The 25410-nt window shown below is 38.0% G+C and overlaps 1 protein-coding gene across 2 annotated transcripts in view; it reads left to right on the top strand.

Annotated features, from left to right (window-relative positions):
- Positions 1–25410, top strand: part of UNC13C (unc-13 homolog C) — a 706036-nt gene that overhangs the window by 456574 nt on the left and 224052 nt on the right. For both annotated transcript variants that reach the window (XM_027553963.1, XM_027553962.1), the window contains one exon: positions 21755–21888. In XM_027553963.1, the coding sequence (XP_027409764.1) occupies positions 21755–21888 (134 nt within the window). The remainder of the gene's footprint in view (positions 1–21754; positions 21889–25410) is intronic.

The following is a 25410-nucleotide window of genomic DNA, read 5'->3' as shown; positions in this document are numbered from 1 at the left end:
TAGCCCCAAGCATCCAGTATCGTGCATCGAACCTGGACTGGCATCTCGTTTCATACATGATATTTTACATGTTTCAATGCTATTCTCCCAAATCTTCCCACCCTCTCCCTCTCCCTCAGAGTCCATAAGACTGTTCTATACATCAGTGTCTCTTTTGCTGTCTCGTACACAGAGTTATTGTTACCATCTTTCTAAATTCCATATATATGCGTTAGTATACTGTATTGGTGTTTTTCCTTCTGGCTTACTTCACTCTGTATAATAGGCTCCAGTTTCATCCACCTCATTAGAACTGATTCAAATGTTTTCTTTTTAATGGCTGAGTAATACTCCATTGTGTATATGTACCACTGCTTTCTTATCCATTCATCTGCTGATGGACATCTAGGTTGCTTCAAGCCTACTTTTGACAAAACAGGCATTTGATGTTATCTAGCTGAATAATTTTGATTTCTAAACTGACATCCTGTCATATTTTTATTTATGGATTTCAGTTTCTAAATCAATATTCCAAAGACTATTTACAGCTTTTTGGCCTCTAGTAACAGTCTCTTACCTCAGTATCTGGATAAGGTATAAGGACCTAAATTTCTTGCAGGTACATAAAAAACCAAAAAAAAAAAAAAAAAAACAGAAAATCCCACTGACATAAGTTTAAAAATTAAAACATGAATCTTGATTAAAATGTAACTTTTGTTAGATAATTTTCCTGTTTGGAATAATTATCAAGCATTTGAAGAAAATGGATAGGATAGATGTTCTTAGATTTAGTTAACATATGCTCTACTCATTGCCCATCCTTACTATCAACATGGCACCCTATTACATTTCCAAATTGAATAACATGCCCAATTTTTCTCAAGACTTTTTTGACTGGTGTGAGGCTCATCAGCAGCTTTTAGTTCACTAGTGTATTGTGCATAAGAAATCTTATTATAGAAAGATGTAATTAAATTGTGTATATTACTATTCTGTTTGTCTAATCTTATTTCCATATAATTGAACTCAGGATTTGTCTCTGACTTTACTATGACTTTGTTTAAAATGAAAGACTCCCTAATAATGGTAATATGTCACATCAGCAGGTTCTATCTTATTGATACCTGTCCTCAACTAAAAACCATACAGAAAAGAATACATTCCCTTTCCCTTAGGAACTCAGATTATTTTTAAAAGTTTATTTTGAAAAAAATCCTAAGTAAAAATAGTGACCATTTGTGTTTTAAAAATTATAATGGACACTAGTACTTGTAGCCCAGATTTAGAAAGAGGTTACCTCGATAACATCTGGTTCCCAGAAATAACCACTATGGTGAAGCTTATGTTGAGGATCTCTTTGCTTTTCCATATAGTTTTACCACATATAAACATTTCTCTAAATTAGTTAATATCTAGTACTGCTTGCTTTAAAATTGATACAAAAGTAATCATACTGAGTATATCCTGCTGTGTCATGGTCTTTCTCTTCAGTATTATGTTTGAGATTCATATATCCTGGACTGTGTAATAGCTCGTCTTAGCTTGGGTGCTCTGGAAAGAGATTCTGAGGTGGGGAATCACATGCAGAGCTTCACCTAAGAGTGCTCTAGAGCAGAGCTGTCCGTTGGGACTTTCTGGAATGGTGACCGTGTTTCATATCTACACTGCCTCTTATGGTAGCCATGGCCACAAGCCATGTATGACTTGAGTGATTTAGTTAATTTAGTTTAAGTGCAAATGCAAGTATCTATGTGTTACTCGTGGGCTTATGTATGGGACAGACAACTCGAGAGAGATATACCTGTAAGGAACTGGGAAAGGCAGGATCGAGCAGAAGGAGAAGCTGGCTTGCCATGTAGTTACACCTCAGACCTCACCCAACCCTCAGAAAGGTCTGGAGCAGGGAATGGCTGATTCAGAGTTGTCCCCAGTCGAGGCAAAGCAACTGAGCTTGAGTATCACAGCATAAGCCAGTTATTGGTGCTGCCTTCTAGAAAACGGAGAAATCTTGGGTGAATCAGTTTCTTGCCTCTACGGGCAATTCCCACTGAAGTGCACAACTAGAAGCCTTCATCGGCCAATATTACCAGTAACAAAGGGTTTAGTGCCAGGCCCTGAAGAGGGAATCTAAGCAGAGCACCGTAATACCCACTATGCAGTTGGCCATTCATTTTCAGTACTCTATTGAAATCTCATTATACAAATCAATTTATTTGTACATTCAATAGGTAATAGAGAATTGGGGTATTTCCAGTTTGGGAAAGTGTGGCTGTTGTAAATACTTTTTCTGAACAGTTCTGTATATGCCCCCTGGTGAATAAACCCAAGGATTTCTCTAGGATATATGCCTGTAAGTGGAATTAGAGTTAGGATATGTGCATAATTTACTCTACTGGAAAATGCCAAGCTGTTTTCCAAAATGGTTATGTATTTTACAAATTATAGCCCTTTCATTCAATGGTGCAGTTCTGTCAACTGAGGTTTATTCAGAATATCTATTCTATTGTTCAGAAGACAAGCCATCTTTGATATCATTTCCCTCCTGGATAAAGTATTAAAATAACTTTTTTTTTTTTTAATTTGGGCACATCCAGCCAAGGGAAACTACCCTTAAAATAATTTTACCCTGCAGAGGTTAGCAGAATTCTAAGAACTCTATTGAGTTGTGCTCTTATATAACATTTTTCTCTTAACTGTGGGCAAAACCTGTGACTTGCTTTTAGCCTGTGGAATATGGCAAAAACCATAAACCTAAGATAAAAACTTAAACCTATGATTGGATTATATGTTAAAGATAAAGGGTTTCGCAGATGTAATTAAGGTTCCTAATCAGTTTGACTTTGAATTAATGAAAAGAAGTATTACACTGGGTATTACCTGACCTAGACAGGTAAGCCCTTTATAAGCAAGATTGGACCTTTTCTGAGGTCAGAGAGATTGGGAAATCAAGTGCCATATATTCTATAAATATAAGGAAATTAATTCTGCCAACAGTCATGCAGGCTTGCATGGGAACTCTGAGTCTCAGATGAGCTCCCAGTCCTGGCCAGCACCTGGATAGCAGCTCTGTGGGACACTGAGCAGACAGTTATGCTGTGCCTCAACTCCTGACCCCTGGACACTGTGTGAAGATAAATGTGTGTTGTTTAAAGTTGCTAAACTTGTGACAATTTGCTGCAAAGCAGTAAAAAATAAATATACCTGCTTAGCAGCAAAACTCTTTTTTTTTCAACCACATCACTTTACTTTCCCCATCTGACTATTCAGTTTCTTGGGTCTTTTGTATTTGGAGTGAAAGACTTTATTATTTCTATCTTTAAGAGAATCCTTCATTCATTGAAAAGAAACTCTGAGAATACTTAAAATTCAAACTGTAACATTGTATCCAGTGGTAACTTCTTCCTTTTGAAGAAATTATATTCATTTTCCATGAATGAGTGTACCTGTAGGAACCTGTTTGAGAGAAATTATGTATATAAATATCTAAATTGATATTTAGGACTAAATATCTAAAAATTGCTTTCCTGAAGTATCTAAGAATAACTTGGTTTAAGAGAAAACAAAGTTTTTGCAGGCTTCTTTAAAGACAGAAAAGGCTTTGAGAAGGTAGCAATGACAGAAACAAAAGAAAAATGAGGATGATGCCTGAAACATAGGGGGGAAAAAATGGAGAATTTAAATTTTATAAAGAATGATGGGCTCATCATATCACAGATCAAAGCAGAATGGTAAAACAAACTTAAATTCAAATAGGAACGATATATTTTATTCATACTCACATGCAGTTGATGAAAATGGATGCTCTTGTCATAGTTGTGGTTCTCTGGAAGTAGAACTTAGCAGAACTTGTAGGTAATTCATATGAGACATGAGCCCAGAAAAGAGAAGTTGAGTGTGCAGGAAAAATGAGATAAAGAAGACAGAGAAGCAATAAAGGTACATCATGAGTTGATAATCTCTCAGTCACCTGAGGCTCTGTTCCTTTGGAAGTCCATTGGGAAATTACAGGGCACATACCTCAGAATTGTCCCAGGGGTTGATGGGGAGTTTGGTGGGTTAAATGGTGTCACCCAGGACCTCAGAATGTGAATTTACTTAGAATAAGGACCTTTGCAGTGTAGCTAAGGTAAGCATTTAGAGATTAGTGTAAATCCAGTGGCAGGTGTTCTTGTAAGAGACAGAAGACACAGTAACACATAGAAGAGGTCGTGTGACCATGGAAGTAGAGATTAGAGTCAGTGTATCCACAAACTGAAGAAGATCAAGGGTTGCCCCCTGTTATCAGAGTCAAGGAGAGAGCCATGGAAGGAATTCTTCCTGGCAGCCTGCAGAAGGAACTAATCCAGTTGGATTTGATTTTGGATTTCTCAGTTCCAGAACTGTGAGAGAATAAATTTCTTTTAAGTCTGCAGTAATTTGCTACAGCAGCCACAAAAAACTAATAGAGGGAGGCTGAGCTGTTGACCTCTCACACATCTGGGCCACATTGAATGTGATGGAATGCCCTTCTGTGACTTTATACAAAGCACCAGGCATCTTGTCAGAGAAAGGTTGCAGCAAGTGTTTGAGGTGGGACCCTGGTGGCACACGTGAAATTACTCACTGGACTTGCAGTGAAATCAAGCGGGCTTAGAAGACATGACACTGACATCCACAAGCATCTGCTTCACTCTTCCAAGCAGAAATTTAGAAAACCCGATCCCTTCTGTCCTGTGATTCTACCATCTTAAATGTGGTGCTAAAGTGGCTGTGCTTTTGCATAGAAAACTGGAAGGGAAAAGAACACAGAGGGTTGTACATGCGTGGTTTAAAGGCTTAAGCGCTTCTGTTGGCTAGAACTCAGTCATATTTCCCCAATACCTGCAAGTTCAGTTCATTTCAGCCACTCAGTCGTGTCCAACTCTTTGCGACCCCATGAATCACAGCACACCAGGCTCCCTTTCCATCACCAAACAGAAGTTTGGAACCCAAAGGCCTCTTTTCATTTCACACTGCCAATCTTTTGTCCAAACTGATATCATTTACTTCAGGTATCTATAGAAATTCTATTAAACAAAAGCAACACCCATGCTTCTAAGACCTTTACCTTAGAGTAAAAGTCATGGGCTGTAGGACAATGAAGTTAATATTCTTAAAAGTTGTTTTGTTTAGATGAAAGGAACCACAGAGCACACCTATATGATTCTTACCAGCCCCCTTTTTTTTTCCAGCACAAAAATTCTCAGAGGAACATCTTAAATATTCATAAACCTCTCAGAAACCTTGCTTTAGACATCTTGTGCAACCATCAGTTCAGTTCAGTTCAGTCACTCAGTTGTGTCCGACTCTTTGCAACACCATGAATCGCAGCACGCCAGGCCTCCCTGTCCATCACCAACTCCCGGAGTTCACTCAGACTCACGTCCATCGAGTCAGTGATGGCATCCAGCCATTTCATCTTCTGTAGTCCCCTTCTCCTCCTGCCCCCAATCCCTCCCAGCATCAGGGTCTTTTCCAATGAGTCAACTCTTCCCATGAGGTGGCCAAAGTACTGGAGTTTCAGCTTTAGCATCATTCCTTCCAAAGAAATCCCAGAGCTGATCTCCTTCAGAATGGACTGGTTGGATCTCCTTGCAGTCCAAGGGACTCTCAAGAGTCTTCTCCAACACCACGGTTCAAAAGCATCAATAGAGTCATGCTAATAAACTACCCTGGATTTGATACATTCCCTGAAACTCTCTCTCACATTGAAAGTTTTGTCCTCTAGAGAGATTAAGGATGAGAACATTTTTGTTTTGAACCCAGGAAGTCCTAGTTCCTTTATATATCCTCCGAATTCTGCTTGGAAAATGATTCATTTGTTTTTCAGTCCATCTCTCTTTCAGCTTTATCTTATTCTATGTGATGTTAAGAAACCACTTGACATACTCCTTATTCTGCTGAATCTACCAGTTCACATTGTATCTTCTTCCTTCTGTATTAATTGCAGGTAACAACTTTGACAAATTTTCCTTGCTAAATAACAGGAGTCACCCTTTATCTGGCTTAAAATAACAATTTCCTCACTGTCCTTCAAGTTCTCACCAGCAACTCTTCTGCTTTCACTAATAATCTTCTTGAAGCCTTTCTAACTTCTGCCTACCATTCAATCCCAAATCAATGCCACAGGTTTTAGGTTTTTAACATTAACACCCCACTTCCAGCATTAAATTCTATTCTAGTTGACAAACCACTATAAATCTTAATGGTTTAAAACAGTGACAGTAGCTTAGTTTGCTCACAAATCTGCCATGGTCATAGGTTTGGGTGCATCATCTCTGCTCCATGCTGCTCTATCTGATCGTGCGTGACTGGAGTTGGAGGATCTACTTTCAACACTCATACGACTAACAAGATATGCTGCTGCCAGCTGGGAACTGCAGATCTGTTCTTTTCCACATGGACTTCTCTGTGGGGCTACCTGGGTGTCCTCGCAGCATAGTTGCTAAATTATTAGAGGAGCTGGTCCAAAACAGAGGAAATGGGAGTTGCTAGTTTCTTCAAATCTCATTCTGGACACATGCATAGGTCATTTCTGCCATATTCTTTTGGTCAAAGTCTCCCATATACAAAGGAAGACAATACAGGCATAGTTTTTAATGAAAGGATTATCAAAGAATTTAAAGGCATCTGTAGCCATCCACAGTAGTTAAGCTGTGTACTCAAGGAAAAGGGGAAACAAATCTGGTGAATAGTTGTCTTTTTTCTGACACAACATATTCTATCCTTTTTAAGCAGTAGCCATATCCTCGGTGGGTATGAAGTTACAATTATACAAGGTAAGTTTTAGAGATCTGCCATATAGCACAGTGCCTAGAGGTAATAATACAGTTGTTTGTTGTTGTTTAGTCACTGAGTCGTGTCTAACTCTTTGTGACCCCATGGACTCTAGCCCACTAGGCTCCTCTGTCCATGGGGTTTTCCAGGCAAGAATACTGGAGTGGATTGTCATTTCCTTCTCCAGTGGATGTTCCTGACCCAGGGATCGAACTTGAGTCTCCTGCATTGAAGGCAGATTCTTTACCATTGAGCCACCTGGGAAGCCCCAGTAATGTGGTGGTTGTTGTTCAGTCACTAAGTTATGTCCAACTCTTTGAAACCCCATGGACTGGAACATACTAGTCTTCCTTGTCCTTCACTATCTCCCAGAGTTTGCTCAAACTCATGTCCATTGAGTCAGTGATGCCATCCAACCATCTCATCCTCTGTTATCCCCTTCTCCTCCTGTCTTCAATCTTTCTCAGCATCAGTATCTTTTCCTTTTTTTCCAATGAGTCACCGCTTTGCATCAAGTGACCAAAGTATTGGAGCTTCAGTTTCAGCATCAGTCTTCAGTGACTATTCAGGGTTAATTTCCTTTCGGATTGACTGGTTTGATTTCCTTGCCATCCAATGGACTCTCAAGAGTCTTCTCCACCACCACAGTTTGAAGGCATCAGTTCTTCAACGCTCAGACTTTTTTTATTGTCCAGTTCTCACATCCATACATGACTACTGGAAAAACCATAGCTTTGACTATACGGACCTTTGTAAGCAAAGTAATGTCTCCGCTTTTTAATATGCTAAGTTAGTCATTGCTTTTCTTCCAAGAAGCAAGGGTCTTTTTAATTTCATGGCTGTAGTCACTGTCCACAGTGATTTTGGATCCCAAGAAAATAGTCTGTCACTGTTTCCATTCCATATCTCTGCTTTTTAATACCAATAATATAGTATTGGGCATTAAAAATTTTGTTGAGAGGATAGATATGGTGTCAAGGGCTCTTTGTGAGAAAAGGACACAAGGAAAATTATGGAGGTGATTACTAGCTTTATAACTTTGCTTTTAGTGATCATATCATGGATATATACACATGTTCAAACTCATCAAACTGTACACATCAATAAAGCTATAAATAAAAAAAGAGGCTCCAAGTATTTATAATCAACTTACTGTCAAGTGATCAAAATTTAAGTGTTCATCTCTATGAATTTAGTTACAGGCATGTAATCATAGAAAGTCTATTAAAATGAAACTCAGGTTGTGGTCAGTTTTTAAATACAAGATGAATAAAGGATTTCTTGTATACCTTTAAGTGACTGGAGGTATATAACATTTGTAGAGATCTAATACTTAGACATTTTTCCTTATGTTGTACTAAAATCTCTATTGAAAGTTTTACTCACAAGTCCTAGTTTTATTTTCTTGACCAAACAAGACAAATGCAGTTTCTCTTCTAATCTCTTTCTATACCACAGCCCACCACGTATTTGAAGTCAGCCGTCACGGTGCTCCAGAGTGTCATCTCACTACTAGTAGTTCTTTTAAATATTGATATCCTAAATTGAAAATAAATGCCTTCTAGATGTGACCAGTTACATTTTTCCTTTTTAATACAAGTTTAATTCATGTAAAGAGAAAAGGAAAAACTATTAGTTTATACATTAAGGTAGTAATATTTTATGTTCATGAAACTGTCTTATGCATCTCTCTTGGAATTCAAACAAGAACCTTGTCAATTAGCAGAGCATTTACCATAAATTTAATTAAAGGTGAGTATTCACTTCTTACAGTAATAAATGTCTCTTACTGAAGATGTTCTACCCGTATACTCACTAGAACTATCAGAAAAATAGGATTAAATAGATATACTCTGATTTCAATTTTAAGCATCCAAATTTGAAGAAATTAATTCCTTGTCCAAGTTTGGACAAGTTGATGTAAGTTCATAACAAAATATCAGTTTCTGACTTCATGTTGTTATTATTTTCTATTAGTTCATGTTGTTAAGTAATTTGTATATTTAAGGTCTACATTCAAAGTTATAACAATTTATAGTTATGTGTGTAGATCATTAGCCATTTGTAGTCTATTGAAATTCAAGGAACTATTTAGAGATTTTAAAAATCACTCAGAGTATCCAAACTTTTAAGTGCGTTTTTGACAGTTTAACTATCAGTATACCTCCGACTTACTGAAGCTGAAAGGACCCAGTGAAAATTCTCTGTTTTATTGTTATACTGTAATACAAAAATACTAATATTTTTAGAATTCAAGGAAATTGAATAATTTCTAATATTTTTAGAAAACAAGGAAATTCCTTTTTTTTTTCCTAACTAGGTTAACTTATTTTTTAGGTTTATAGATACTCTTATTAAGAATATCAGGTGCTCTATTTTTTTCTTCAATTAGCAACCATAAATTAGGTTTTTTGGATACAACAATAATTTCCTAGGGAGAGTTAATTTAAAAAGTAATGTTTACAGAAGGATTAGCATAGCAACATATCAACACCTGGAAGGAGCACCACATGAATATCCTCGAAGTTATTTCACCTCGTCTTAAAATTAGAGAGCTGTGTAGTTGGAAATTTGTCATACATAAAGATAAAGCAGAAATCTTCTCTTATCACACAGAATGCAAAATCTAGCAACCTATGACCAGTATTAGCATCTGAGAGGTACTGTATCATTCTTCCTTTAAAAAAAAAAAAAAATGAGGCCTATTTTTACCTGACTTACTGACAGTTTAGTAGTGAAGTCTAGGAATGTGAGAATTTCAGGAGAGCAGAGCTGTATGTATTAAGTCCAGACTCCCAGGTCATAGCTCTAGTTATCTTGACTTAGTAGATCTGCACAAGGACTCTAAAATCAAATGTATGTATTTCTAATAAACAACTGAGGTGATCTTGATGTAGATAACCCATGGATCAGACTTAGAAAAGCACATGTCAGGGGCAGCTTTGCATATAGTCTCAGATTTCACTGCTTGTTGTGATTCTTTTAAGTTTTCTGCATAACTTATAATTCACAATTTCCTAAGGCATTTTTGCTATGGATTTTAAAAGCTATTTATATAATAAATTTTGGTAGTTTGAATATAAACTCTGCCCCAGCTATTTCAGAAGGGTAAAAATGGCACACCTTTATCTGTGATGAAAGTAAACTCAAGTTATGCACACCTAGCCAGAATACTCAGGGCTATTCATTCCATGTATGATCACAATCCAGCTCATTAGAGAATCCAAGCAATCAGTCTCATTCAGAGTAATTTCTAGAGTCTTTCCCATTCACGACCAACATTTAAGTGACTTACTATATATCAGTAAAATTCAGTGGTGAAGAAGGCATTTTTGACAATGGTATTAAAAATTAATAGTGGATAAACCTTTGAAGTAGGTAGATAAAAGGTGTTAAACTTGGAAGTGGTCTAAGTAAGGGATGAATTGAACTCTACCATAGGCAAAATAAGAAAAATTAAGTAATGGGAAATACTGGCACCACTTAAAATGAATGCCCCATTTTTATTAGATCTTAAGATGTATAAGACTTAGGTCTTCAGTTACAAATGTGAATTTTCTATGTAGCAGTGACTTTTAAGCCTTTAATTAGATAAAAGGGTCATAAGCCCTGTGGATCAATAACTTAATTTGTCTTTATGCCTTAACAAACGAAATCCAACTCTGTGTTCTGCTTTTTAACTGAGTAATTTTTAACTTTAGAAGAGAGGTTGAGTGAGGTAGTCTCTCTTTTCAAGGTCTTAGTTTTCTGATTCTGTGACCTTCTGTGATCTTGTTGTTTAGCGGCTAAATTGTGTCTGACTCTGTGACCCCACGGACTGCAGCTCGCCAGGCTCCTCTGTCTTCCGCTGTCTCCTGGAGCTTGCACAAATTCATATCCATTGAGTCAGTGTGCCATCCAACCATCTCGCCCTCCATTTCCTCTTCTCCTCCTGCCCTCAATCTTTCCCAGCATCAGGGTCTTTTCCGGTGTGTCAGCTCTTCACATCAGGTGGTACTGGAACTTCAGCTTCAGCATCAGTTCTTCCAATGAATATTCAGGGTTGATTCCTTTAGGATTGATTGGACTTACAGTCCAAGGGACTTTCAAGAATCTTCTCTGTGACCTTGGGACCACTTTAAACTATGTCAAGCTCAGTTGCTTCATCTGTTAGGCTGTTTCCTCATGTATAAAATGCAGTAAATGTTTCTGTAGCCTTTCCAGTACTATTAAGACAGTGTGACTCAAGAACAAAGAAAGGAGGTACAGCAGTGTGGGTAGGTCTGTGAGCTCTTGGCTGTTAAGAAGTGAGCAAAAATGATATGCATTTACTTATGTGTTGATTTAAACTTCTTTATCTCTTTCTCTTTTATCTTGTCTGTGGACAGTCTAGTTGATTTTACTCCAAACGCAGGATCCCGGGATCTAGTTGAATGCCTTTGTGCTGATAAATAATTGTAGAATTCTCTGATGTGCTAACCAAGTTTCTCATACAGTTAACAGTTAATACATCTTCAGTCTTTCTTCTGTTTTATTTTCTTCCTCTTCTAAAAGGTGAAAGCCTCCATGAAATATTTTCACACCTTCTCTTTTTTTGTTTTTTACTTCCTATCACACCATGATCAGAGATTCACATCATTTTCCTTAAGTGTAATCAAATAAGAATTTAGCCTTCCAGAATTACCAAGATAAGCAATTTTACTGATGTCATTCAGGATACCGTGTACCATGTTGATGGTTTTCTATATTTGAGCAAAGTAGAGTGGGAGTCTCTGGAGTGTTGGGAACTGCACTTTCTGGATTTCCTATTATATCCATGTCTAGTTGTCCATCCTGCCCCAAATTGAGTGGAATTAAACCAACACTAATTGGGAGAAACAAATAAAGGGACTGCAGTCATTTGAACTGTAGGGACTAACTAGAAACTTTAGTAAGAACTTTTGGGACATTGGATACTAATAATAAAACAGTATCAATTAATAAAACTCTATAAGTTAGGAGTTTGGGATTAACATTTGCACAATGTTCTATATAAAGTAGATAAACAACAAGGAACTATTATATAACACAATTCAGTTCAGTTCAGTCGCTCAGTCGTGTCCAACTCTTTGTGACCCCATGAATTGCAGCATGCCAGGCCTCCCTGTCCATCACCAACTCCCGGAATTTACCCAAACTCATGTCCATTGAGTCAGTAATGCCATCCAGCCATCTCATCCTCTGTTGTCCCCTTCTCTTCCTGCCCCCAGTCCCTCCCAGTATCAGGGTCTTTTCCAATGAGTCAACTCTTCACATGTGGTGGCCAGAGTATTAGAGTTTCCTCTTCAGCATCAGTCCTTCCAATGAACACCCAAGACTGATCTCCTTTAGGATGGACTGGTTGGATCTGCTTGGAGTCCAAGGGACCCTCAAGAGTCTTCTCAACACCACAGTTCAAAAGCATCACTTCTTTGGCACTCAGATTTCTTTATAGTCCAACTCTCACATCCATACATGACCACTGGAAAAACCATAGCCTTGATTAGACGGACTTTTGTTGGCAAAGTAATATCTCTGCTTTTGAATATGCTATCTAGGTTAGTCATAACTTTCCTTCCAAGGAGTAAGCGTCTTTTAATTTCATGACTGCAATCACCATCTGCAGTGATTTTGGAGACCCCAAAAAATAAAGTCTGACACTGTTTCCACTGTTTCCCCATCTATTTCCCATAAAGTGATGGGACCAGATGCCATGATCTTCGTTTTCTGAATGTTGAGCTTTAAGCCAACTTTTTCACTCTCCTCTTTCATTCTCATCAAGAGGCTTTTTAGTTCTTCTTCACTTTCTGCCATAAGGGTGGTGTCATCTGCATATCTGAGGTTATTGGTATTTCTCCCAGCAATCTTGATTCCAGCTTGTGCTTCTTCCAGGGAACTATATTCAATGTCTTGTAATAACCTATAATGGAAAAAAATCTGAAAAAGCATAGATATCTATATTTGTATGTATATCTGTTGTTTAATATTAATCCCATGTACCTCAAACTAACAGAACATTGTAAATTAACTATACTTCACTAAACATGGTTTAAAAAAGAAAGCTCTAAAATGGAGGGGAGAACAATTGGCAATTAATTTAGAACCAAACCTTCTTTGTACCTGTAGCTCTCAAACTGCAGATGAATGCTAAGCAGTTGTGAGAGTCTCAAGAACACAGGGCATGTGCAGGGATTTTACATAAGCATTGATAACTTTATTTTCTGAAAGTATTCATTCTCATTCAAGATAGAGAACTCAGAATAAAAATCAGCCCATTATTATTGGCGGGAAATAATGTTTGTCATCTGTGTCTATAAACTACATAACCAGGTCTTAGAGTTCAGAATATAAAGAGCAAACCAAAGCTATGTGTTTTAAATGTGATCTACGTGTTCTGTTTTCAGTAACAAAGAGATCAGAAATAAGTTAATCCTCAGTTTCTTCATATCTGAAGTGAGGGTTTTAATGTTTGGCTTTGATATTTGAAAATCATTGAAGATCACCCAAATGAGAACTAACAGAGGCTGTTTATTCAGATCTTGCTAAAAGAGGGAAGGCAGCCAAAATCACTTTTATGTGGGAGAGACCCAAAGGCAGGCAGGAATGTGGAAAAGCTTTATAGTGAAAGGCAAGGAAAGTTTCAGGGCTAATATGACTGGAGTTTGTTGGCCTGAAGAAACTGGGAGACACCTAACTAGAAGGAGGCTCAATTAAATGGCAAAAAATAGATTTTGTTTGTTAAGGCATAAAGATATAAATTAAGTTATTGATAAACAGGGTTCATGATCCCTGTGTCTAGTCAAAAAGTTTGAAAGTCATTGTTACATGGAAGCATTAATATTTATAACTAATGACCTAAGTCTCCTTATATATCTTAAGATCTAATATAAATGGGGTATCCATTTTAAGATGGTGCCAACATTTCCCATTACTTATTTAAAAAAAAAAAAAAACAACTTTTTTGCCTATGGCAAAGTTTAGTTCATCACTTAGACCATTTGCAAGTTTAACACCTTTTATCAACCTACTTCAAAGGTTTTTCCACTATTAATTTTTAATGCCACTGTCAAAAATGCCTACTTCACCACGGAATTTTACTAATACATAGTAAGTCACTTAAATATTGGTTGTGAATGAGAGAGACTCTGGGAAGTTACTCTGAATGAGACTTAGTGCCTGGATTCTCTAATGAACTGGATTGTGATCCTACACAGAATGAATAGCCCTGACTATTCTGGCTACATCTACATCAACTTGAGTTTACTTTCATCACAGATAAAGATGTGTCATTTTTGCCTTTCTGGGATAGCTGGAGCAGAGTTTATATTCCTACTGCTATAATTTATTATATAAATAGATTTTAAAACCCACAACAAAAATGCCTTGTGACAGTGTAAGTTAGAAGTGAATATAAAGCGTAAGGAAACTGGGATCGTTGACCAAATCCTAACCATTCTGGGATGGCTATTGCAAAGTTGTGGTTTGACTTCCAGACTGGTTGCTATGGAGACTGTGGGTCAGATTTCTGTCATGTGTAGTCTTAAAGACCATATTCGGTCTTTAAGGCTACAGCTTTGTTGTGAGGATTGACCATGGAATGAATTGGAAAGATGCCTCTGTTGCTGCTTTTGGAGGTGGTAGAAGTATGACAGTAAAGGAAAGTATGAGCTTTCCTGGTGGCTCAGTGGTAAAGAATCCACCTGCCAGTATTGGAGACTTGGGTTCGATCCCTGGGTTGGGAAGATCCCTTGGAGAAGGAAATGGCAAACCTACTCCATTATTATTACCTGGGAAATCCCATGGACAGAGGACCCTGGCAGGCTACAGTCCATGGGGTCACAAAGGAGTCAGACACAACTTACTGACTAAACAACAACAAAAATGGGGGGGAATAGTATCTGGGGGAGAGACACAAGAAAGCTGCTCCACTCATGTAAAAAGCATTCCACCTGCTTTTCCTGGGCTATGGGAACTTTACCTAGAGTAATTGTGTCTAATCCTGCCTAAGTGTAGGCCAATATAAATGTTCTTCTTTCTGGATGATAAACTGTCCACACTGCATCACAGACATCTCAAAACCCTTGAACATCTGTAGCTTTATGTTCTGCTTCCAAAACCATTTTAAAAGTTCCAATTTTTCTAACCTGTCATCTACTAGAGCTAACATGTCCTTATCTCCAAAGTATGAGAAGATAAACAGACAACTCAGAGTCAGAGGAAATTGCAAACTTATTATATGAGAGCTATCTAGTTCATGTTTTAATATTATCAATAATTTGCCAACCTTTTGTTATATTTTAAAGCTTATTTCTTTTTTTAGTACTCAGGCTCACTACTATTTCATTTTCTTTTGTGTCCTTTTATCCACTCTGTTCTGATTTTCCTAATTCCTATTGTCTTTAAGCCTTGTTGCCAAAACTTTCAAGACATCACTTACCTGACTTGAACAAAAACCATCTTGATCTGTACACTAGTGCAGTCAGCCACTGCATGCACACAGACTCTGTAAGCTCTTTGCAGAGATGTCACAACTTCATTAGCTTACCTGAGGAATCTTTTCTTAGCTCTTCTCAACCTCCATTCTGGAGCCCTTTGGTCAGTTGTGTATGACTCTTTGCAGCCCCATGGACTGCAGCTGGAGCCCTTTATCTGATCTCTATTCCTGCCCCCATGACCTGAACACCTGGACACAAACCTCCTCCCGTATTCTGCTGCCCTTCCTTTCTCCTCCCTCTTCTTCCTAGATCTACTCCTCCATCGTCCCTCTCATTTCTCTTCTTCCTTCCTCCAGACCATAATACATATTTGTTTCAGAGCTCCAGCCATTCTTTTTTTTTTTTTTTACTTCTTTTTTTTAAAATTTTATTTTATTTAACTTTATAATATTGTATTGGTTTTGCCATATATCAAAATGAATCTGCCACAGGTATACATGTGTTTCCCTTCCTGAACCCTCCTCCCTCCTGCCTCCCCATACCCTCCCTCTGGGTCGTCCCAGTGCACCAGCCCCAAGCATCCAGTATCATGCATCGAACCTGGACTAGCAACTCGTTTCATATATGATATTATACATATTTCAATGCCATTCTCCCAAATCATCCCACCCTCTCCATCTCCCACAGAGTCCAAAAGACTATTCTATACGTCAGTGTCTCTTTTGCTGTCTCAAATACAGGGTTATTGTTACCATCTTCCTAAATTCCATATATATGCATTAGTATACTGTATTGGTGTTTTTCTTTCTGGCTTACTTCACTCTGTATAATAGGCTCCAGTTTCATCCACCTCATTAGAACTGATTCAAGTGCATTCTTTTTAATGGCTGAGTAATACTCCATTGTGTATATGTACCACTGCTTTCTTATCCATTCATCTGCTGATGGACATCTAGGTTGCTTCCATGTCCTGGCTATTATAAACGGTGCTGCAATGAACATTGGGGTACACGTGTCTCTTTCCCTTCTGGTTTCCTCAGTGTGTATGCCCAGCAGTGAGATTGCTGGATCATAAGACAGTTCTATTTCCAATTTTTTAAGGAATCTCCACACTGTTCTCCATAGTGGCTGTACTAGTTTGCATTCCCACCAACAGTGTAAGAGGGTTCCCTTTTCTCCACACCCTCTCCAGCATTTATTGCTTGTAGACTTTTGAATTGCAGCCATTCTGACTGGTGTGAAATGGTCCTCATAGTGGTTTTGATTTGCATTTCTCTGATAATGAGTGATGTTGAGCTTCTTTTCATGTGTTAGCCATCTGTATGTCTTCTTTGGAGAAATGTCTATTTAGTTCTTTGGCCCATTTTTTGATAGGGTCATTTATTTTTCTGGAATTGAGCTGTAGGAGTTGCTTGTATATTTTTGAGATTAGTTGTTTGTCTGTTGCTTCATTTGGCAGAAAGACCGAAATATAGATCAATGGAACAAAATAGAAAGCCCAGAGATAAATCCACGCACATATGGACACTTTATCTTTGACAAAGGAGGCAAGAATATACAATGGATTAAAAACAATCTCTTTAACAAGTGGTGCTGGGAAAACTGGTCAACCACTTGTAAAAGAATGAAACTAGGGCACTTTCTAACACCATACACAAAAATAAACTCAAAATGGATTAAAGATCTAAACGTAAGACCAGAAACTATAAAACTCCTACAGGAGAACATAGGCAAAACACTCGCTGACATATATCACAGCAGCATCCTCTATGACCCACCTCCCAGAATATTGGAAATAAAAGCAAAAATAAACAAATGGGACCTAATTAAACTTAAAAGCTTCTGCACAACAAAGGAAACTATAAGCAAGGTGAAAAGACAGCCTTCAGAATGGGAGAAAATAATAGCAAATGAAGCAACAGACAAACAGCCATTCTTGTCAAACACTTAAATCCCTTTCTGACTGCATGGCCCTCCAGTAGTAAATCCAGCACCGTTTCCTTGATTTCTGAATCCAGTCCTGGAGGGAATTCATGATGGTCCTAGATGCTCAAGGACCCACCCTCAACAGTGCTCCCAAGCTCCCTGGCAGGTCCATCTGGGTCCAACTCAAGGTCTGCTCTTGTTCCTTGCAAAAGCTGTTTCGAACTTTTGCTCCTTACTTCTCTTACCTCAAGATAAAAATTCCTTGCTCTCCTTCCTCATCATCAATGAGATTTACCTGCAAGACTCTATTGCCTGACCATGCTCTTCATTTATATTTGAGGGTAATCCTCCCACATTAACTCTGGATACTAGTTTCTCTCATTTCAGTAGGGCCTCACTCCCCTATCTGCGCTTCTCTTTCATAAAGTGATATCCTTTTTTTAGACTTTCTCTCCAAGGTTTTGCCTCTGGCTGTGTAGTCTCCTCTCTTGTTCTCTTTGAGTAATCTTGTTTACTCCATAGTTTTAGCTACCACACACATCCTGGAAGTCCTCAAGCTGTGTCAGTAGTTCAGGGTGCTTCCTAAACTACTGATTGGTTTACCTGATTACCTTCTGGATAGTTCCATTGACTTCTCCCTCCCTCTCTTTTTCCTCACCATTTATATAATGAATTATATTTATTTTACTTAACTATTTCATAAGTATTTTCATAAGCCTATCAATTTTATTTATTGGCTATTTCATAAGTATAATATTATTAAACTTCCTGCTACTGCCAAATCATTTTTTAAAAACACAACTGTAATTATGCATTCTCATGTTTAAAATCATATAATAGTCCTCATCAAATTTAGTATAAATGCAAATTCCTTGGTATGAAAAAAAGGTCCTTCAGTATTTGACACTTGCATCTCTCTAGCCTTTCTTTTCCCAAAGTATACTCAGAGGAACACTTTTTCTGTGGACGGTTTTACAAGATGGAACGTGGGGAATAGGAGAGGGGTGAAGGGCTCTATCAAGTTCAAATGCATTTGAGAGAGTAATGTTCAGTTGATAACTTTCAGACTATTGATTCTCAACTGGTGCTGATTCTCAAAAGTGCCAGATTTTCTTGAGACTTCATTATATATGCAAAGTCTTAAGCTTCACCCCGGACCTGCTGAACCAGGAACTCTGGGCGTAGAGCCTACCAGTCTGTGTTAGCACACCTGCCCAGTGATGCTAAGAAACACTAAGGTTTGGAAACCACTATCTTAGAGATGCGTATTAACATCTTACTACAAGAAGTCTGGAAATAAGTCATTTGTTTAAGCAAACATTTCCTCAATTTGAGCATGGACCGTGTGTGTGTGTGTGTGTGTGTGTGTGTGTGTATAAGATACTCATTAATATGCTTAGAGAAACTTGTCAAAAACCTGAAGCCTTACATTACTAGTAATTCTCTATTTAGCTTTGTGTGCTTTTGTATTTAAATATCCTATCCTTGCATCATTTTACTAAAATCTTCCCCCAACCCTTGTCTGGCCAACTCCTTAGAAGAGATATTTCAAAATATGCTTATAGAACCGATACATGGGATGGCACAGAAATACTTCATAGCAACCTTAGAAGTGTTGCTTCCTCCTGCTACTGTTATTTCAATTTTTTTTTCATGTAATGGTTCTCTCTGTTTATCGATCTCTTCTTAATGGAGTATCTTCATATTTTCTTCTTTGATATTGTGAAGTATAAAGTACATCTTATCAGCTTGTCTGTACAAGCTTCTTGTATTGGAATATCCTTTATCAACATAACAACTAGAAGCTTTTCTCAGTTGATCCTACACTCTGGTAACTTTCTACTTTTAAAAAATTATCTCCCCATTATGCTCTCATAGTCTTTCTTTCACATATCTTTCCTCAATTATCTGTTAACAAGATAATTTTTAGTCACTATAAAACTAATGGCAATGTTAAAATTGACATACTAAGTCATAGTTTTATAAACCTATTGTATTTTATTTGTCTAGGTTAAATTATGTATTATACCTGTATACAATATAAATATGTATTTTAAATATTTTTCTTATAAATAGTAATTAATAGAGGTTTTAGTAAGTAATTAATGTACTTATTACTAGCTTTCAGAATTTCCACTGCCATTATATTTTTTCTAACCATAATTTCAAACGCTCTAGTAAAATTCTCAAATAGTAATAAAGTGTTCCATGGTGGCTTAGTGGAAGAATCCACTGGCCAATGCAAGAGATGTGGGTTTGATCCCTGGGTCGGGAAGATCCCCTGGAGGAGGAAATGGCAGCCTACTCCAGTGTTCCTGCCTGGGAAATCACATGGGCAGTGTAGCCTGGCAGAACACAGTCCATGAGGCCACAAAGAGCCGGACATGACTTAGCAACTAAACAGCAACTTAGCACAACTGAATTCCTCAGCAATCAAGTGAGTATCCTATGTATTGGGTTGGTCAAAAGGTTTGTTTGCGTTTTTCCACAAGACATAAGAATGTTTTGGCCAACCAAACACATGGTTGTACTCCATCCTTTTAAACATGCAATCTATTAAAATACACTGCTACTGCTAAGTCACTTCAGTCGTGTCCGACTCTGTACGACCCCATAGTTGACAGCCCACCAGGCTCCCCTGTCCCTGGGATTCTCTAGGCAAGAACACTGGAGTGGGTTGCCATTTCCTTGTCCAATGCATGAAAGTGAAAAGTGAAAGTGAAGTCACTTAGTCGTGTCCGACTCCTAGCGACCCCATGGACTGCAGCCCACCAGGCTCCTCCGTTCGTGGGATTTTCCAGGCAAGAGTACTGGAGTGGGGTGCCATCCCCTTATAAAGCGTGGTTTGTGATACCAATATGTGATACATAAAAACTAATGACAGTATCCTTTGGTTTATTCTGATGCATCATATAGAATTTTATGCAAAATAATGTTACCAGCTATAATCCTTTAGTGGTATTAAAAAAGGAATGGAAGTATGCTTTGTGACAGTTAAGGGACTTTGGAATTTGAGAACATCTGGTTCTCAGGGCCAGATGCATAAGGTTTATTAAGATCCTTTGAAGACTACTTTTAGTTCATTCTCGCAATTTGAAGTAATATGTGCTAACCAGTAGTCTTTTGACTAATCTCAGTCTTTAGCTTTCAATATGTTACATTTTGAGCTTAAAGGTAAATGAACAGCACTTGGAAGTACCCTAGGAAAATTTAAGTCCCTGAAGGTACATTATAGTCTTTGTATGAGGTCTGGAACAACACAGGGTTATATTTAACTTCAGTGAGAACAATAATAGTGTGATGACTCATCTAAATCTGGTTACATATGTTGGGCATCATTAGAAGATATGCATATAGTCATTCAGCAGAGGGTGCCTGATCTTTGGAAAAGACACAGTAGTTGAGTAAGACAAATGATTCTTGTTTAGTTGCTAAGTCATGTCTGACTCTTTTGTGACCCCAGGGACAGTAGCCTGCCAGGCTGCTCTGTCATGGGATTTTCCAGGCAAGAATCCTGGAATGGGTCGCCATTTCCTTCTCCAGGGTATCTTCCTGACCCAGGGATTAAATCCACATCTCTTGCATTACAAGTGAATACTTTACCACTGAGCCGTCAGGGAAGCCAAATGATTGGACCAAATAAAATCTAATCCACCTTTTGTATGAGAGACCATGAATTTCCCGAGCTACCAATTGGAGTTTTCAAATATCCTGGACCTACAAGCTTATAAATACTTCAGCAAAAATAGTCAAGGAAGCCATATGCTTCCCACTTATATACTTGAGTGAAAATTGTCTCCATCTTCATCTTTTTTTCCTAATTTTAAAAAGTAAGTGTAAAAGAAGTGCTGTAAGAAAAATACCCAATGAAACAAAACAACCAGAATAATTTACCTGTACGTTTGAAAGAATTGCATGTGTTGAGTATGAAGTTTATATGTGAAACATTCAAGAGTATTATACTATTTTGATCTCACTGTAAATTTAGATCATTCAGACGACACTCCTTCTAGAGGTGACAGTGGAGAATTCATTCAGTGTGATAAATTAAGCGTTCCAATATGATTTAAATATACCTATATGCATATAAAAAAACTTACAAAGTTAGAGTTAACTTAGATGTATTTGTGAGTGGAATGAGAGAGTTCTAGTCCATTCATGTAACTTTATATCTGTAGAATTTATCAGTACTGACTTTGTAACCAGCCTTTCTTGAGTTCTGCCCACATAAAACAGTGTGACTTTTGAAAAAATACTTAGGCAGGACAAATTTTAAACACACACCAATGTACACACAGAATTCAAACTTTGGCCTTGGAAGAAGTCACATAAAAGGGATAAACTCTATAATAATAATTCCTAAGATCATAAACTGCAATAGAGGAAGATAAACCTCCATCCCAGAACCAAAGCATTTGGAAATCCAAGCCTGGCCATTGTGACTTTACCCTGTGGGATGCCGTTCAATGAAGGGAGAAAACCTGAATGTACTAACTTTGGCTCACGTGATCTGAGAGTTGTTCATAGCTCTCTTTATCTGATCCTTCTGTTTGACAGTGATTTCTAACTAAAGTCATGCCGTTTAACCTTTTATTTTGCATGTTGCCTGACCTTCTGAGCAGAGTAAGAAACAGGACATTCCTCGGGAAGATCAGGGACCAACCACCAAGAATTTGGATTTTTGGCCCCAGCTTATTACACTGATGGTCACTATTATTGATGAGGATAAAACTGCCTACACTCCTGTCCTGAATCAGTAAGTACATTTTTTTTGTTAATAAATGGATTTTATGCAGCTAAAATTAAGGAAACATAAACTATTTGAAGTACAGCTTATACTCTCATGACAATGACAGACTTGTCCAAAATTAAGCTATAGAAAGAAATATTTTCTACTTTCATCAATAAACATCAATTCAGTGATAGTATGAATTTTTAGTTTCAACCCCATCGAGTGTGATTATTTCAATATGGAAACAAATATGTCCCCCACATTTATTTTTATTTGATGTAGAAAAATTTCCTCTTTCTACTGTCTTAGAAAAATGCCCTCTTTCTACTGTCTTAGAAAAATGCCATCCCCCCCAATGTTAAAGAGCTCGTATTAAACATATTCCATTGTGACTTTTTAATCATAAGGATTTGGCCCCAAACGTATACTTTCAAAATAGTTGTGTATGCTGGATTTAACAAATTTAATGCATTATTTAAGAGAACAAGCCCATTTTCTCAAATAACCTAAGCTTATGCTATCATGCATAGAATTTATAAATTCTATGCAGGTGAATTAAGGCAGGTAGGGTGACTGCAGCCATGAAATTAAGATGCTTGCTCCTTGGAGGAAAGTTATGACCAACCTAGACAGCATATTAAAAAGCAGAGACCTAACTTTGTCAACAAAGGTCTGTCTAGTCAAGGCTATGTTTTTTCCAGTAGTCATGTATGGATGTCAGAGTTGGACTACAGAGAAAGATGAGTGCAGAAGAACTGATGTTTTTAAACTGTGGTGTTGGAGAAGACTCTTGAGGATCCCTTGGACTGCAAGGAGATCCAACCAGTCCATCCTAAAGGAGATCAGTCCTGGGTGTTCATTGGAAGGACTGATGTTGAAGCTGAAACTCCCATAATTTGTCCACCTGATGCAAAGAGCTGACTCATTGGAAAAGACCCTGATGCTGGGAAAGATTGAGGGCAGGAGGAGACAGGGACAGCAGAGGACGAGATGGTATCGCTAACTCAATGGACTTGGGTTTGGGTGGACTCTAAGAGTTGGTTGATGGACAGGGAGGCCTGGCGTGCTGCGGTTCATGGAGTCACACAGAGTCGGACACGATTGAGTGACTGAACTTGAACTGGAAAGGTAGTAAAGCAGATGAATTAAAATTCATGGCTATTATAGAAGAGTCTGAAATGAACAACTTACCAAAATTCCACTAGCTATGAGACCTTGGGCAAATTATCTAATTTCCTTGGGTCTGCTGCTGCTAAGTCACTTCAGTCGTGTCCGACTCCATGCGACCCCATAGACAGGAGCCCACCAGGCTCCCCCGTCCCTGGGACTCTCCAGGCAAGAACTCTGGAGTGGGTTTCCATTTCCTTCTCCAATGCTTGAAAGTGAAAAGTGAAAGTCAAGTCGCTCAGTCATGTCCGACTCTTCGCGACCCCATAGACTGCAGCCTACCAGGCTCCTCCGCCCATGGGATTTTCCAGGCAAGAGTACTGGAATGGGGTGCCATTGAAGTTTCCTCATATATAAAATAAAGGCATATTATTACATAATATCCAAGACCCAGTCCACCTTTAATGTTGTGCCTTTAGGATTTATTTCGCACCCACACACTGAGAGCTATACAACCCAAAATAACAGCTGACTCTGCCAACCAGGCATTTGCAGACTGCTTAATGAAGAGAGTATTTTGACTTATTGGTCATACCTGAAATGATGTAGGAATAGCAGAAATAGACAAACCATGAAGTACATTCCGGCTTAATATGGAAAACTGGTTTTATTGTTTCTTATTTTCTATACTGGTCAGATCAGATCAGATCAGTCACTCAGTCGTGTCTGACTCTTTGCGACCCCATGAATCGCAGCACGCCTGGCCTCCCTGTCCATCACCAACTCCCGGAGTTCACTGAGACTCACGTCCATCGAGTCAGTGATGCCATCCAGCCATCTCATCCTCTGTAGTCCCCTTCTCCTCCTGCCCCCAATCCCTCTCAGCATCAGAGTCTTTTCCAATGAGTCAACTCTTCGCATGAGGTGGCCAAAGTACTGGAGTTTCAGCTTTAGCATCATTCCTTCCAAAGAAATCCCAGGGCTGATCTCCTTCAGAACGGACTGGTTGGATCTCCAAGACAGGGTCAAAAAGCTTGTGTGTAATCCAATTGAAATTCTAGTTATAGAAGAAATACATGTAAATACTCTAATTTTTATCCTTTTATGTTTACCACCAATATTTACCTGCCCCAAATTTCTTCTAAATGTGGAGAAAGTGGTTCTCTCTGGTGTGCAGGGATAGCATCATCAGGTTTGCTTTTACACTTTTGTTTTCCCTTTTTCCCTTATATCCACCTTTTCTGCCTGATGCCAGAGTGTATCATGATGAGCATCTGTAGAGACTTTGCTCTTTTATTTCTTCTGATAGCTCAGTACTAGATCTGCTCTTTTAGCATATAACATCCTCATTTCATCTTGGGTGGCTTTGAGCTGTTTTCTCATTTATTCTTTGGACTTTTCTTGAAGAAAGAGTAGATTTCCTCAAGGTAAGGAGATTAATAACTTGTTTCAAGACTGTGCCTTTGGGCTGGGGTAGGCCACTTGATAAATGACCATGGAATGAAGACAAATATCTGCTGAGAAATGCTAATTAAAAGTTATTTGAAAGAATTTATTTTTAATCAAATTTTTTTTACACTTACCAAATATCATAAATTAGAATATATTAAAAGATACATTATAAAAACATGGAATCAAAGTTTCCCAGAGTCATCTTTAATCATATACCATTGAAAATATGCAAAGATTTTTAGTTCCTTTTTTGTTACAGTATTAAAGGAAGTAGAGGGAATATATTTACTTATGCCAAAAATAAATTTTAAATTATGGGCTACATTGAGTCTTCCAAGTATAAAAACAAGCCATGACACAAAGAAAGATATGTCTTTGCTTTTTATTTATTAATAGTGTCAGAGTTTAGAGTCACTTTTTTTTCTATGAAAACCTAGCTCGAATAAACCTGAATATCATCTCTTAGGAATCTGTATTTTATGATTATATTTACTCAGATTTTGATAATTTTCTAAAGATGTTTTGCTTACTAAGGTTCCTTAAGGAATCAAAATTCCAAATCATTCCAAAATTCCTTAAGGCGTTAGTTTCTCATATCATTAAGTCTCTGTTTTAGGTGAACTCACTTGGATAGCGAGGTGTGACCTTAGTGGCTGATGTTTGTTGTTGTTATGAAGTCACTCAGTCACATCCGACTCTTTGCAACCCCATGAACTGCAGCACTCCAGGGTTCCCTGTCCTTCACTGTCTCCTGGAATCTGCTCAAACTCATGTCCATTGAGTCGGCCAATGTTTGCAGTTGTCTAATTTGATGAGATTTCCATTGATGCATGTTTCTTTATTTGCACGTGTATCTTCACATTTGTTGCTGTTCAGTCTTCCAGGCATGTCTGACTCTTTGCAACCCCATAGACTGCAGCATGCCAGGCCTCTCTGTCCCTTACCATTTCCTGAAGTTTGCCCAAGTTCATTTCCATTGCATTGGTG

This window comes from Bos indicus x Bos taurus, chromosome 10 (assembly GCF_003369695.1).
Source record: "Bos indicus x Bos taurus breed Angus x Brahman F1 hybrid chromosome 10, Bos_hybrid_MaternalHap_v2.0, whole genome shotgun sequence".
Taxonomy (NCBI): Eukaryota; Metazoa; Chordata; class Mammalia; order Artiodactyla; family Bovidae; genus Bos; species Bos indicus x Bos taurus.
This window is presented reverse-complemented; position numbering and strand designations above follow the sequence as displayed.